This window comes from Olea europaea, chromosome 1 (genome assembly GCF_002742605.1).
Source record: "Olea europaea var. sylvestris chromosome 1, O_europaea_v1, whole genome shotgun sequence".
Lineage (NCBI taxonomy): Eukaryota > Viridiplantae > Streptophyta > Magnoliopsida > Lamiales > Oleaceae > Olea > Olea europaea.
In genome coordinates, this window is record NC_036237.1 from 11184628 (window position 1) to 11201741 (window position 17114).

Consider the following 17114-nt stretch of genomic DNA (forward strand, 5'->3'; position numbering starts at 1 on the left):
TGGGCCCTTTTTTGGAGCGCATGCGAAACTGGAATTTTAATGACCCGAGAGCCGCTTGGATCAATGGTGCATGTTTGATGGTTATGCCTGTGCGTGTGGGGCCATTTTCCACAGATGAATCAGTAGTATCCTTTCGCGATTCAAACTCTTTTAGGACCCAAATTGAACGAAATTTTGGCATATTTTTTTACCATTATAAATACAAAACAAGGGTTATACACGAAAAAAACTCTCTCTTGCCTCTTTATACACAATAATATCATCAAACTCATTAAGAATAAGAAGTCAATTCATTATTTTTTGGAAAAAAAGTCGTGCTCTAGCAAGAATTGAAGGTCAATTATATCAAGAAATTGAAAATTTCAAATTTAGACTTGAAGATCAACATTTTTGTATTATTTCATGATTCAGGTGATATTTTTTCATTATTCTTTCTGTAATTTATTTAAAACTATATTAGGCTAGATCCTTTTTTGTATCATATGAGATGAGCCCCATTGTTTATTTTATTTTAAGTCAAAACTATTATTTTAGTTTAATTCTTCCATCTCTTGATTAGTTTTGCATGCCCATTGCATTATTTAATTGATTAACCACTAATTAGATAATTAGTTGCTTATTGTAGTATTTGTAGACACACAACAAGTTTTGAACACGACAAAATCAACAAATGTGCAATAGATGTTAGGAGTAACATTTATCATTATGCAATCATATAAATAATCTAAAATTTAATACGTTATAACCATGCGAATTCAGGTTAGGAATAAATTTGACTCATGGTTAGGATAGAATTAATTTATTTTTAAAAAGTTAAACACCTTAGTTTTGTTGATTGTCAATAACGCATGAACGGAACTAAATTATAAATCAATAATTGAAATAGATAACAATAGGCGGAGTTGGAATCCAATACAATCATCCATATTTTATAGAACTCTAATTTTACCATTTTCTTAGATTAACTTAGAATAATCACATAATCAAATTTTCTTTTGTTTACATATTTTGAATTCCATACATGACTAGTAAACTTGAATAGAAATTTATTCCATGTGAGATGATATTTGTAACTCATTAAAATCTATTACTTATCAATGATTCCGTACGCTTGCGGATTTCGCACGAATAGTAATTATGGCAACACCACATTTTTTACTAGTTACACCACATTTTAATTATGTTTAAAGTCATCAACTTTGCCTAACTTTATCACTCATGTCACTAACTTTCAACATGTATCTTCAACCTTCTATTAAATTAGCACATCTCTTCTCTAGTAATTATTTTCTTTGAAACGGTTCGTTGGAAGGAAGTAAAGCGACTTAGTTACAAATCATATAAAATATTTTTTCTTAATTTCAAAACACACGAACATAACATTTTGGTAGATTTCATAAAGACGAGATGTGTTAATTAAATATATAATTGAAGATAAAATTTCAACCAAAGAAAAAAGTTAGGAACATAAATTTTATAATGAGCAAATGTCGAAAATCTTGAGTATAATTAAAATGTGGTACAACTAATAAAACAATTATTTGAATATAATTATCCTTTTAAGAAATCATTTTTATAACTATAAATACCTGTTTCTTCTCTACGTTTTTACACAATTCTCTGGCACAATATTCCTTTTTTTTTTTTTTTAGGGAATTACAACTTTTAATTTTTTTCCAAAATGAAAAAAGAATAATAAATAATGGGTTGGATTGTCTGGCCCACAATATTATCAAGTCTTTGAACAGAACTCCCGAATCGAATCAGACTCGAATCGAGCGCTTCTTTTTAAGTTAAATATGGTATCTTAATCGAGAACCGATAGGTTCAACTCAGTTCTCAGTTCTAAATTAGGAATCGAATAATCGAATCTTCCTAATTTTTTTAACTTTTAAATTAAATAAGTCAAATTATTTTATTTTTTCCAAAACAAATTTGACAACTAATTAATTGGATCCAAAAATATCATTTTTCCTATTTCATTTGCCAACTAATCAATTTATCCCAAGTCCAATTTAAATAAATTGACCTAAACTTTTTTCAAATCTCATTCTATCATAGTGCTATTTCTATCATTTTGAAGAAATCGAATTGGAAGCTTGACTGCACCTTTTTTAATTATTGTGAATTCGTTACCTTCCTCTTCATATGATTTTAACAGTCAAATTTATGAATAACTCAATAAATAGATGCCCAAAATATATTACCGAATTGAACTATGTTATTTTGTAAGAGTTAAGATTGAACATGTTAAAAAAATGTAGAGTTGTTGTAATATTAAAAAATAATTATTGTACTAGGTACCGAATGGAATCAAACTGAATATAACCGAATCGAATTGAACCCGTTCAGCTCCATAATTTTATTATGGGCCCCGATATTTCTACTTATTAAATACTTGAAAATTCGGGATCCAATTCGATTCAATTCGACATGTCCAGCCCTAGGTCCACGAGCCATGTCGATCCTCAAATTTGAAAGACACTTCGGTCCTAACAAGAAACCATATTATAGATGGATTGATTCAAACTCATGACGGACTTGAATCGGATCAACCTGTAGGTGGGTTGGTCCACCCCTTCTTTTTGACATTTCGCCAAAATTAGATTTGAAATTAGAGAGTGTTTAATTGCCAATATTTTCTATGAAAAATGTCATTTTTCATTCAAATTCTTTTGTGTTGTTTGATTGATATTTTTTTATGGGAAATATTTTTCCGCTTTTGCTCACATGATTATATTTCTCTTAAAAAATAAGGAAAATATTTTCTTAGATGAAGTATGTTTTTATTTTCCAAGGCGATCACTCTCTCTTTCATCCACTCCCTCACTCTCCCATTTACCTATCAATAAAAAATGGACAAGTATAATTTTTTTGGATTGAAAATAAAATCATTTAACACATTTAATTAATAATTTTCACGCAAATAATTTACAATCAATTCAACTACCTAGAATTTATTTTCTTTTCGTGACTTTATCTCCAAACATCTGTCTCATCGTGACTAATTGGGCTGCTATCTATGTTGTCTCTAGTGTAAAAACCTGTCCACTAATACATGAACAAGCCAACTCAGGCCCAAGTTCGCTTCTTTTACGTTTTTAACTGTTGCAAGGGAAAGAAAATGTTATTTGGACCAATAAATTTTATTACCATTTCTATATTTAAAATTTGGACACAAACATTTTGATCAAAATCTATGTAATTCGAAATGATCTAGGATCTAATTCAAGTGAGGCATAATAATAACAATAACGTTCAAACCTGGACAAATTGATCAGATAGAAATTTATATAACAATTGGCAATGTGTTAAACGATTATTTTTATTTATTCTCCATTTCACTCCTATTATTCATTAAAATTTGTAAAGAAGTATACGATATGTAATCAAATTTGAATTAGTTAATAACGTCATTTATTATTATTATTATTATTGGAAATTTACATAAGAAAATATGACAAAGAATGAGTTTATGGATACTAAGGACTAGTTTGTTTCTTGGCCAAAGCCATTTATACAGAGCAGAATCCCTCCAAAACAGACACATGAGGTCGGCCCTATGTGGGACCCATGGATGATAAAAAATTGCAAAAAATGTTGACGTTCCCCCCTTTTGTGTATTCTGTAAGATCTCTGTGAAGTCCATCTTGTACACAGTGGGGTTCTTGTTTCTCAGACAACATTGTATAGCAAATGATAGAATTTTATTTTTTAATATTATTTTCAATCTAACCTGCTAAACACATACATGTCTTTTCAAACCTAATTAGGATTATAAAGGCAAATTAGTAAGTCGAATCAAGCTGTGAATCAAACTTTAGATAGTTAGGTTTGGGACTTACATGGAGAGATTTGATTCATTCTGTAATTAACAAATTTACGAGAGAAAAGCCCACTCATCTGCATGTTTCGTAATTGGTCTCTGACTTATTGTTCTAGTATTTCATAATGGGTCTCTAACTTGTTGTTTAAGTACTAATTTAGTCCCCAACCTTTAAAAAGAATGAAGTTTATCCTCAGTATTACTTTATTATTGCACAATATAATCGGCAATGACGGAAATCCTTCAAATTATTATTAATCTTCGTTTGGTCTACACATGTCAACTTTGTGAAAGTAAGTTTTGATTTTTGTTTGAAAACTTGAATTGTGACATATTTCTATGAGGGATGCAAAATAATTTAATAAATATTTGGACATTTCATCATTAGGGATTGATTGTGCAACTCTAACAAAAGATTGAGAATCAACTTCATTTTTTATTTTTTTGAAAAAGGTCGAATACTCACATGCTAATAAGATAATATGTGGGGACCAAGTGTGCTAATTCTCTACCACACTTCTAGTTTGAGTTCACCTTCACCTAATTAAAAATAATATAATCAATCCTAGTCTGTTTACATTTAAATTAATCATCACAACCACACAAGGACAAAATTAATACGGCAATGGTCCAAACAAAGTTGAAAAAAATTAATTTGTGTAGCCTGTTTTAAATTTGTTAAAAACAATATTTATTTATCTTGGACAATGTTCATTATCTTCTCAAAATTCATTTATTTCCACATACATTTTCTTCTCAAATTTCATTATCATGAAACATCATGACAAGTTCTTGGTCTTTAATTAAGATTCAACCTCGTAGTAATGACAAAGCAACTAAGCTTAATTTGAATCACAGGATAATAAATTAAAGATACTAATAAAGAAAATGATCACAACTAAACAACCTGATAATTTAAGCCATTTTTACGCCTCCTTTTAATTCAATAATATACTAAATAAATATATACATAATAATACTATATATTAAACAAAGTTTTGTAATTTTTCATGACTTACATTACACTTTCATTATGTCAATACCAAAATATGAATAGATCATATCTAGTTGTCACAACTCTATGAAGACAAATGGATACAAAGGGCAAAACGGAGTATAACATAATTGATTTATATAGTCCGCATCATGGTTACTAGAAATAAATTTTAATTTGCTGCATTAAGAAGATCATAAGAAGAATCATTCCTCTCAAGGGTACATTCCCTTCTTCAGTTTTGTTATAATAAAACATCATTATATTTGTTTTGTCTTTCGTCAAGATTCAACTCGAGGTAACAACAAAGCAAACGAGCTTAAATTAAAATAATAATAATTATATAATCCGACAATGTAACTCCTTTATATAGTCTTTAATTTGGTCCTCAACGTTTAAAAAAAATTAAGTTAATCCTCAATATTTCATTATAATTGCACAATATAATCGCCAATGACGGAAACACTTCAAATTATTATTAAATCTTCATTTGGTCTATGCATGTTCAACTTTATGAAATTAAATTTTGATTTCCAATATGATTTAGTGTCCAAAAATTTGAATTACGACATATTTCTTTGTGGGATGCATAACAATTTTAGACTTTTCATCAGGATTGTTTGTACAACTCTAACACAAGATTGAGAATCAACTTCTTATTATTATTTTTTTATTTTTTTATTATTATTATTATTTTATTTATTTATTTATTTTTTATTTTTTATTTTTTATTTTTTTTGTGGAAAAGGGTTGAATACTAACATGCTAATAAGATAATAAAGGGGACCAAAAAGTATTTTTCTCAACCAACCTAAATTTTGAGTTCATCTAATTAAAAATAATATAAACAATCCTAGTTTGTTACAATTTAAATGAATCCAAAAGCTAAATAAGGACAAAATTGATACAGCAATGGATCAAAAAACTTGAAAACAAATAATAATTTGAAATAATAATAATAATAATAATAATAATAATTTGTGTAGCCTGTTTTAAATTTATTAAAAAAAATATTTATCTTGAAGGACATACATTTTCATCTCAAATTTCTCCTCAAATTTCATTATCATGAAACATCATGATAAGTTCTTGGTCTTTAATTAAGATTCGGCCACGTAGCAATGACAAAGCAACTAAGCTTAACGTGAACGACACGTCAATAAGTTGAAGATACTGGCAAAGAAAATGAATATAATAATATAATATGACAATTTAAATCATTTTTAAATATTTCTTTTTCGATATTATATTGTTTTAATTATGAATATACACATAATGATACTATTAACCAAAATTTTATAGTTTTTAATGACTTACATTACACTTTCAACACGTTAATACTCAAATACAAATAGACCATATATAGTTGACTTGGTAGTCACAACTTTACAAGAACAAATGGATACAAAGGGCACAACGTAGTAAGCATAATTGATTTATAAGGTTGGCGTCATGATTGATAGAATCATTCATCTCAAAAATATACTCCCTTATTGTGTTTTGTTATAATCAAACTCGAGTTTACTTTTTTGGTCTTTGGTCAAGATTCTGTCTTAAGGTAATGACAAAGCAAATGAGCTTAACGTGAACGACACAACAACCACAACAAATTAAAAATGAGCATAATATAACTCCTTTCTACACGTCTCTTTATTCGAAATCTACATGCAAGAATACTAATAGACCATATATAGTTGACTTGGTAGTCACAATTCTACAAGGACAAATGGGATACAAAGGGCACAACATAGTACGCATAATTGATTTATATGGTCGGCGTCATGATTGATTGAATCGTTCATCTCAAGGATACACTCTCTTATTGTGTTTTGCTATAATCAAACTCGAGTTTACTTACTTGGTTTTTGGTCAAGATTCTGTCTTAAGGTAATGACAAAGCAAATAAGCTTAACGTGAACGACACAGCAACCACAACAAATTAAAAATGAGCATAATATAACTTCTTTCTACACATCTCTTTATTCGAAATCTACATGCAAGAATACTAATAGACCATATATAGTTGACTTGGTAGTCACAACTCTACAAGAACAAATGGATACAAAGGGCACAACGTAGTACGCATAATTGATTTATATGGTCGGCGTCACGATTGATAGAATCATTCATCTCAAGGATATACTCCCTTTTTGTGTTTTGCTATAATCAAATTCGAGTTTACGTACTTGGTCTTTGGTCAAGATTCTGTCTTAAGCTAATGACAAAGCAAATGAGCTTAACGTGAACGACACAGCAACCACAACAAATTAAAAATGAGCATAATATAACTCCTTTCTACATGTCTCTTTATTCGAAATCTACAAGAATACTACCTAACGATATTTTGTACACATTCTAACAAGTCAATACTCCAAATTCTAAGTACACCGTTTATTCTCACAACGTCTTCAACATGGCATGTGATGCCTGTCTACAGGACAGTATTGAAGCTATCCCATGTGAAATGTATAATGAGATCAGAGGTTGGGGACGGTCAATTAAGGAATAAGACCAAAACGACTTCAATCTTCTAAAACGCGTTGTTAGGTTGTCCGTTTTCGTCGGCGCTAGAAAACGCACTTGGTCTGTGGAGAAATCAAGATGTGGCGCCCTCCGATCGGCTTAACGGCATGTGGGTACAAAACGGAGACTTTCCTATTATTGTTTTTTCTCAATTCGGATTCACACTAAAAGTAAACAACGTTATAAACATTGTATTGAAAGGTAATTTATTTCTAAAAAAATTTGAATTTTAAATACAGTTGATAGTAAGCTGTTTGTTTAAAGTTATTAATAAATAGGATTGATTTTGTATTCTTAGTTCATTGAAAAAATGGATCAAATCTATTGAACACAAATATAAACTAACAATAATTTAGTAACGATTATTAATAACTAAATTAAGAGATGGTTTGAGCCCATTAAAATGTTATGCATTTTGAAATAGTAGATTGGTGAATAATGTGTTATTAAAAAAAAAATTACATATAATATTATTTTATTAAAAAATGTGTGATTGAAAAGAAGCGAGAGAGAAATGTAATTGAAAAATAATAGAAATCGAACAAGGCTAAATGAAAAATTATATATATATATATATATATATATATATATATATATATATATATATATATATATATATATATATATATATATATATATATATATATATATATATATATATATATATATATATATATATATATATATATATATATATATATATATAATTTTTCATTTAGCCTTGTTCGATTTCTATTATTTTTCAATTACATTTCTCTCTCGCTTCTTTTCAATCACACATTTTTTAAAAGCCTTGTTTGATTTAGCTAAAAATCAAATTTATAAAATATTTTTATAAACGTTGAAAACTGTGGTTAAAAAATTGATAGAAGTAGTAAATTTTATTCAAATACAGAAAAAATTGTAACGGAGGTCCCTAATCTTTTATTTTATTGAAGAATACACCTTAATCTTTCATTTTTGCAGTTGCAATTTCAAACCATTCACTTCAATGGTAATCGGAGTTCATAGAACAAATTCTGTTTAGAGTTCCATTAGTTAACACTGAAATTGAAATTTTCACTCATATTGGCATACTAAAATGATATGTTTACAATATTTAATAATAAAGCAATTAAAAAAATTAAATCAAAAAAAAATGAAAATGAAAAAAAAAAAAATTTGAAAAGAAAAAAGAAGTATTGTTCATCTTCCCCAAACTTTCCCATCCCCATCCACACCTAAAACCAAAATCAGGAAACCTAGTCACGGTCGTCGACGTCAGCAATTCGCCACCACAAACCACCCATCGATTTAACTACTGTAATCGCAGGAATTATTTTCCAGAATTTTAGCAATGCTCACCACTGTGGAAATAGCTACGACCATTGAAGAGCGTTGATAATGGACCAAAAAGGAAATGTGAGGCAGTGTAAATTAGAGCTTCTGCTTCATCAACAAAACCATTAGTCTGTGTTTGATTGGAGGTGGAATTCCATGGGAAATGGAATTGGAATTCTTTTAATTTAACCTTGTTTGATAGCATTTTTTTAGCTTAGAATTGAATTTCGAACTTGAGTGCGACATAAGCCAAACTCCACCAATTCAAGGAATTGGAATTCTCACCAAAATGGTGAGAATTGGAATTAACGATGACTGTAGCAGTTTTTTTCGTTTTTTTTTTTTTACAATGAAAACAAATTTTATCCGTAATTCTAGTAAATTTTATTCCTTTAATTGACATTTTCATGTAAAATAAAGCTAAACGAACAAAAAAAAATACTTTCATTATAACATTTTTCACGTGAAAAATTATACCAATCAAACACAATAATTTACAATTCTAAAAAATAATAATTTCTAGGCAATTCAATTCCATCTTTGTAATCAAACGGACTCTTAATTCAGAATCAAAGAATTAGAGTTGAGAGAAATTGGGGATTTCTCCAAGGGTGGTTGCCCCTTATATTTACCCAATGACTTCTTCATTTTTGGAAGCAAACAACCCTTTACTTGGAATCCCAGAAAGTAGAAGCAAAGAAGAACCATAAAAATTCTTCCCTCTTCACACATAAACCAACAACAATCTTCGTTTGGCAATTGCGAGCGCTCGGAGTTTATCACTTCACAAAAATGGGTCTCAAAGAGGGGGCTATTCTAATGTTAATGAAATTTATCCCCATCTGGTTCTCGGGTGAGGGTGGGGTGTTTGGGGAAGACGAAGTTCTTTTTCTTTTTTGATTTAGTTATTTGAATTTTTCTATTACAGAAAATGTTAATTTACTAGTTTACCCATTACTTAATTTGTCAAATTGTATTAATTTTTGGGTTGATTAACGAATTGATGAACGAATTCTGTCCAATGAACCTCAGCTGCATTTAAAGTAAAAGGTTTAAGATTGCGGTTGCAAAAATAAAAAGATTAGTGTATAGCTTGTAACAAATTGAAAGGCTTGGAATGTTTCTACAATTTTACTTTAAAATATATGATTGAAAATAAGGTTGATGAAAAATGAATTTTAAAAAATGGAGGTAAAACATGAGCTTAGTTCCAAAAGATGATGAAAAATTATGGTATTATTTTTATGTTGCAGGGATATTTATTTTCTTAAATTTTCATTTTTTAAATTTTACGTCTTGTACAATCTTTAAATTAAAAAAAATGAAAAAAGAAAAATGTCATACTCTCATATGTAATAGCAAAAAAACAACAAAGTTGGCAATACGTAACATTCAAATAATCAAATATCATGTCCTGAGGGTGTAAAGTCCTTTTATTTTAATTTTATATTAGAATTGTTCTAGTATAGGGTCAACTTCCAATAATGGAATCTGACTAGCATTTAGTTTATTAAAAATTTGTAACAGCTTTATACCTTTTGATTATTCTAGAGAGAAAAGAATGTCGTTTCTGTTGTTGGTAATTGGGAAGGGAAAAAAAAAATCACTTTCTGGCTCCTAAAGAAACTCTTCAATTCGGTGGATTTTTTGAATTTTTTCTTTGGATCTCTCCCATATTGACAGGATGATCAGAAAATTTATTTCCTTGTCTTAGTGTCTTTGTAGCAAAAACTACTATATTCAAGTAGGATTTTGTTTTCCAGTTACATTGAACAGTTATGGTACATATACAATTGGGATTGACAATCGCACACATAATAAGGGGTTCACGCTAAATAAAAATATCGTAAATTCCCTTTCTGAGAATACGTTGTCAGTTGAAGTTGTCAACCCTAATTGTAGAACTAGAATAATTTTATAATGAATGCCCATCTCTTTTAATAGAAAAATGGCTTCCGATTATGTTATCTTTAGTAACGTCAAAGATTTTAAACATCAAGAGCAGAGTCGTTAAGCCCATTGCATCTTCAATATTGACCATAAATCCTGCAATCTAATATTATATATTGACCATAAATCCTGCATTCGTGGATTTCTTTTAAAGCATCCATATATATTGTACTTGATTTTAATTTATTTTCTTTTGAATTTAATTGTGTATCTTCTACTAGAAAAGTCTAGTTAAATATACTTTTAACAAGTTCTATATGCTTCTACATAATTGAGACGGACCACTGGCTTGTCATTTCTCCAAATTTCTTTCTTCGCAAATAATCCACGTAGTGCTAGGAAATAGAGGGCTTTACGATAATATTAATATGCAATTCCTTTTTTTTTTTTTCCCGGAATTCGGTGTAATTTATTTGTAACATTTTCTCGATAATTTTCACACCTACATTTTGAGACGGACCAAACATTCTTCATATTTCTCTCCTTTTAGGAAATTTCGTCATCGTATGCTTCAATATTTTAAGCTGTATTTCCTTTCATATTTCTGAAAAATCTAGCGGCGTTAGTTAATATTATATCATGTTGAGATAACAAAATGAAATATATAATTTTAGTACACCACATACATATTAATGATGAAATACATACCATGGATGTCAAGTGGCTTGTACAATTTATCTTTGGAGTCATAGAACAGTTCATGCATCATTTTTTTTGGAACAATTTACCTTTTAAAACATATAAAAATGAGCTATTACAAACATATAAATTTAACTTAAAGGTTTTCTCTATTTTCTTTAGGTGAACTTTTTTTCAACCAAAAAAATTTAATTAAACACTATTTAATCCATGGTAGGGTCTTGGCCAAACCCGCGTCTTGGTGGGAGTTTAAAAATTGCTACCAAGATGGTGATGGTTTTATCAAATAATTATTGTCCTTTTCCCATTTCACATGTTACATAAACACTTCTATACGTTTCTTTTTAACTCAAATGGCAATATAACACCTACCCAGTGAACAAGATAATTTTTTTTCACTACTGACATGACAAAAGAATCTATAGTTATAGTTTTCTGAATTAGTCATAAATTAAAGGAATTATGACTAAAGTTCTCCTGTCATATCAGAGGTGTGAAAGTTTCTCTCGACCATCGAGGACGGGAGATCAAGACTATTGTACAATTGAACAGCAAGTTGTGTGATAAAGTTTTAAGTTATGTTTTTTTGCGTCTCCAATTCGTCACATTGTACAAACGAAGAAATTTAACGGAATTAATCAGCCCATATTTAGCTTGTTAACAATCATATTTTTAATAGATTTTTGTGAAATGTGTTCTTGAATAGTAGGTAAAATTTATGGATCTCATAAAATGTATCATTCCAATTAATGGTTGACTTCAACTTCAATTTTTATCCTTTTTTTAGCTAACCAAAAAGGGGTTCAAGAACAAAATTGAAATTGAAATTGAAATTATTTATATTAGACTAAGCCCTTATTTGATGGAAATTAAATTCTCAACTCAAAGTCAACAATTAATTTGAAACACATGTTTTATGGTATTCACAATTTCTCAATCATACATTTTATCAACTTTTATTAAAATTTATTAAAGATTTTCTACACCCTAAACAAGGGCTAAATAAAGAAAGACCAAAACCAAGTCAAGTCCAACCCACACTCAGCCATAAATATGCAATCCCATCTTCTCCCACTATCCATTTTTCTTCTTACAAATGCATTCTCAAAAGTTTAGTTCAATATGCTGTTAGATACAAAAATAGTCTCCAATGGAATCAAATACTCAACTCTTCCAAAGAGTTATGTCCGGCCGGCACTGGAACAGCCAAAACTGTCAGAGGTTGCCGACTGGGAAACAGTTCCGATGATTGATTTAGGCTGTGAAGATGAATCCTCAATAATCCAACAAATTGGAGATGCCTGCCGCGATTATGGTTTATTTCAGGTACAACCCGTATTTAAAAGCGACGTTTTCTTTTACCATTAACAATTATTAAAATAATAATTGCTTATTTTGCATCTGTATTATCAGGTGACAAATCATGGAGTACCAGAAGAAATAATGGAGAAAATGCTGAAGGTGGCCGATGAATTTTTCCATTTACCATTGGAAGAAAAAATGAAATTATATTCAGAAGACCCTTTCAAGACTGTGAGATTGTCCACAAGTTCTAATGTGAAGAAGGAGACTGTGCATAATTGGAGAGATTATCTTAGACTCCATTGTTATCCTTTGGAGAAATATGCATCTGAATGGCCTTCAAATCCATCCACTTTCAAGTAAGAACATTATTTTTATTATTATCTATTTTTTTCCGTCCTTCCCACAGAAAAACTCTTTGAATTCCAGGAAGAAATGGATTTTTCTAAGAAAATTCTTGATTACATTTCCAAAACCTAATATGAAAACTCCTCTTAAAATATTACTCCCTCCAGCCCATTTATATGTATTGATTTTCCTTATTTTCTTGTCTCAATTATATAGTCTTACCTTTATTTAATTTGTCTAATTATAACTAATTTTCTTCACTTAATATTGAAATTGTACAAATATAAATAAGGGTAGATTAGGAAAATGTTTGGCAAAATTTATTTTTTTAATAATATTAAATAAAATTTTTTAATTCGTGTGAAAAATAAAATCAGCATATATAAATAGAATGGAGAGAGAGTAGTTTTTAGCATTTATGCTGATTAATCAATGGCTAAGAAAACATAGGTTATTGATTTACATTGATTTTTCACGAGATGCATGATTTTACGCAATTGTTTCATGCAACAAACAAGTACATCATCACGTGTTATTGAGTGAGGTAGTGTACGATAATCATGTTAGTATATTTTAAAAATCGTGTCAAGAATATCAAAGTACAAAACAACTAGTGATTTTGGACCCATTAGAAAATATAATTACAACTAGACATTCATTATTTATTTTTGCAATTCATGAAATAAAAAGTCGAAATTGTGTTCATTTTTGCCCTTTTTGAAGATAAATCTTATGGACAGCTTTACAAAAATTATGCCGTGAAGGACGATAGAATTGGAAATGTAATGAAGTGGCAATTTTATTGATATTGGTAAAACCTGTTTAGGAAGAAAACAGTGTCATATTTGAACATTAACTGCCACGTGCTACTCCCAAACAAAGGTAGTACGGGAATTTTGTGCTCCAATTACAATTAAAGAATTGTATAACATATTTGACGTTGGACTTTAGGACCACCGTTGTCATTTTATTTGAAATAGTTGATAGTGGCGTGTCTCAAGTATTAATGACGTGTTTTACTTCTTCTCATATTTTATTATTATAGTATTTTTAGAAAGATATGACGTCATAAAATGTTAAAAAAATGGACGGCCAAAGTTATTGTTAGTCACTCAATCTAGAGCAAAGCTCATGCCACTTCCTGTTTCGTACCTTTAGTGCATTTTGATAAAAGTTGATAAAATACGTGATTTAAAATTTGATAAAAAATAGATTTCATAACATGTGTAATTAAAATTTATTGCTGACTTTAATTTTTCTTTTTTTAAACTAAATCAAATAGGAGGCTAGAAAATAATATTCCATTTATCTCATAAAGATATGTTTGCTTTTCTTTTTTGTTTGTTCCAATTTATGTCACTTTATTTGTTGAGAATTTAGTTAATTTCTTAATTTTCTAATATATTCATATTTAACGTGCCTTATCATTAATAAAATAGGTAATATTATTTAACATCGCTAGTCTCTAGAATAATCTGATGACAACTGCAACATATTAAATGATAGATTAATTCAAACAAATTTCACAAATTAAATTTGCCAAGTGTGACAATCTAGACTAATCTTCTAGCACTGATTGTAAAAGAAATAAGAAAATTTTATATTTTAATTATATTAATTAATTTTTTTTAATTTATGTGAAAATAGAGATATATAATTTTTGAACTCTTGAGACAATAAAAGGACATATTTGTAGATCCACGGCTCTTGGGTAGCATGGGAAAGGAACCATTAAAATATTTATTGCCATAAAGAAATGTGTGAACGGTATTTGTAGATCCACGGCTCTTGCCACTTAGGTAGCATGTGAATTTGGTCTGTCTTCTTCCCGCCGTTGCGTGCGGTTAATTTGTAATGACGTCATCATTTTTGTCAGTGGATGATGTCAGAATCTTTGAGTCTTTCGTCCTGCTTTTGACACGTATGCTCGTATTGAAATTTCATCAAATAAGTAATGCTAATTATTCACGTAACTAAAATTGATTTTCAAAGAATACGGCGAGTGCTTATGGGGGTCCACATCAGCACTTCTAGATTCCGGCGGACAGTGGAAATTGACCCATCCATCAACATTTTTTAATGTTTAAATCATGTCGACATCGTTGAAATTATTGTCTTAATTAAATTTTCAATCGTTCAAAGCGCGTCGACACTATGTCAAATCTATTATAATTATTTGAATGTGTCGATTAAATAAAAAGATTATTACATAAAATATATCTCACGCGTAATACTCCATAATTTCTTTGCTTCAATTTCTACTCACTATGAATGTGATAGTTCATCATAATTTTTATGTGATTTATAGTCAACTTTTTTTATAAAAGTCGATAGAATGTACAGTTGAGCAATTGTAATCCTATAAAATGTATTATTAAAATTAATTGTTGACATTGACTTAACTTTTAATAAGATTTTTTTAGTTATACCATATAGGGCATCTAAGTCGTAGCTCGTTTCTCACTCGACAAAGATATATAGAGACTATATAGTATTAGTGTTTACTATTGTTATGCAATTTTCATCTACTCTGATACTAACTACATTGAATTATCTTATTATAAAGTTTTGGATCTATTTGGCAGAACTTGTTTTTACAATATTCTTGTAGAGGAACTTGCTAAAGAAATTCTTTATGTCAACTTCCTCTGAAAACTCTTTTAGGCATATAAAGCACTTGTAGAAAGTTATCAAAGCGTTTTAAAAAAAAAAAAAAAAAAAAAACTTCTTAAATTAAAAAAAGTTTTTAAAAAAAAAAAAAAAAAAAAAACTTCTTAATCTTCAAAAGTACTATCAAACGGACCCTTAAACTATTTAAATATAAACAAACTTATTTATTTAAATTATATCCTAAAAATGCCCAGGGTGAAAAATATTTGTCCCTTTCATTATTATTTTTGAATCTTGGCATTGGAAGGGAAATTGTAAGCAAATACTGCACCGAAATTCGAAACCTTGGGGCGAGATTGCAGCAGGACATATCGAAGAGTTTAGGCTTGGAAAAAGATTGCATAAAGAACATTTTGGGAGAACAAGGACAGCATATGGCCATTAACTATTATCCACCATGTCCAGAGCCGGAGTTAACTTATGGTCTTCCGGCTCATGCTGACCCAAATGCTCTCACTATTTTACTTCAAGACACACAAGTTGCAGGCCTGCAAGTTCTCAAGGATGGCAAATGGCTTGCAGTGAAACCCCTCCAAAATGCTCTTATTATCAACATTGGTGATCAATTGCAGGTACGTCGTAGACGAGTCGAGTTCATTGAAAATTGATTAATATCTCATAATGTATCAAACTCAATCTTGATTATATATGCATGCAGGCACTGAGTAATGGCAAATACACAAGTGTTTGGCATAGAGCTGTAGTGAATGCTGATAAAGCAAGAATTTCAGTAGCTTCATTTTTATGTCCAAGCAATGATGCAGTAATCAGTGCACCAAAGGAACTCACAATTGATGGATCACCAGCCATTTATAGAGACTACACATATGCAGAATATTACAAGAAATTCTGGGGCAGGAACCTGGACCAAGAACATTGTTTGGAACTTTTCAAAAATTAAAAATTAAGGGTTTTCCCCTTGATATTGATTTGGATTTCAAGAATTACTTATTATATATATATATGTGTTGTATGATTTTGTTGTTTGTTTGTGTATTTAAACCAACTTCAACTTTGTATCTGTAAGAATTATGGTGTGACCTGAATTCTATTTGGAATGTTATTTGAAATCCTATTCGAAGTCTATTTGACAAATTTTAGTTGAAAGTCCAATTGGGAGTTATAATTTGTGTTAGACTTGAAGAGGTCAAATTATAGACCGAGGAGAAAAGTTGTTACAATTTCATTTGGACATCCCCTATTTATTTCCTATATATATTCAGCTCTTCTCGACAATTTAGTTAAAGTCATTTAACGTCATTAGAAGTTAAAAAAATTGTAAATCTCTGTATTCTTTTTTTATATTATAATCAAATCTCAATTTTCTGCAAATTACATTATTCTTGCCTTTTTGTGATCTTTATTTCATAATGTGCTTATAATCTCATATTTTTTCAACGAATTGGTATTGAATGAATCCGGTTACAATTTTCTATATAACAAATTGGTATCAGAGCTTTTGATTTTACAATCCTTGGAAAGATCAAGTTTTTTTATCAAGAGCCTAACATCTTTCATAATGACAACTATAAAGTATGATAT

General features: G+C 29.4%; 1 protein-coding gene across 1 annotated transcript; it reads left to right on the forward strand.

Moving 5' to 3' along the window:
- The first annotated feature begins 12309 nt into the window (after positions 1–12309).
- On the forward strand, positions 12310–16679 carry LOC111393985 (protein DOWNY MILDEW RESISTANCE 6-like). The gene is made up of 4 exons (XM_023019781.1): positions 12310–12578; positions 12666–12913; positions 15820–16144; positions 16231–16679. Exons 1-4 carry the CDS (start codon positions 12375–12377, stop codon positions 16471–16473), a joined length of 1020 nt encoding a protein of 339 aa, XP_022875549.1. The 5' UTR covers positions 12310–12374; the 3' UTR covers positions 16474–16679.
- Positions 16680–17114: the final 435 nt, after the last annotated feature.

What these genes read in the sequence shown, in the direction of transcription:
- LOC111393985 (XM_023019781.1), top strand. Translation starts at nt 12,375, where the DNA reads ATGCTGTTAGATACAAAAATAGTCTCCAATGGAATCAAATACTCAACT. An exon ending in GCGATTATGGTTTATTTCAG is followed by an intron (nt 12,579 to 12,665) that starts GTACAACCCGTA and finishes CTGTATTATCAG; the next exon opens with GTGACAAATCATGGAGTACC. An exon ending in ACATTGGTGATCAATTGCAG is followed by an intron (nt 16,145 to 16,230) that starts GTACGTCGTAGA and finishes ATATGCATGCAG; the next exon opens with GCACTGAGTAATGGCAAATA.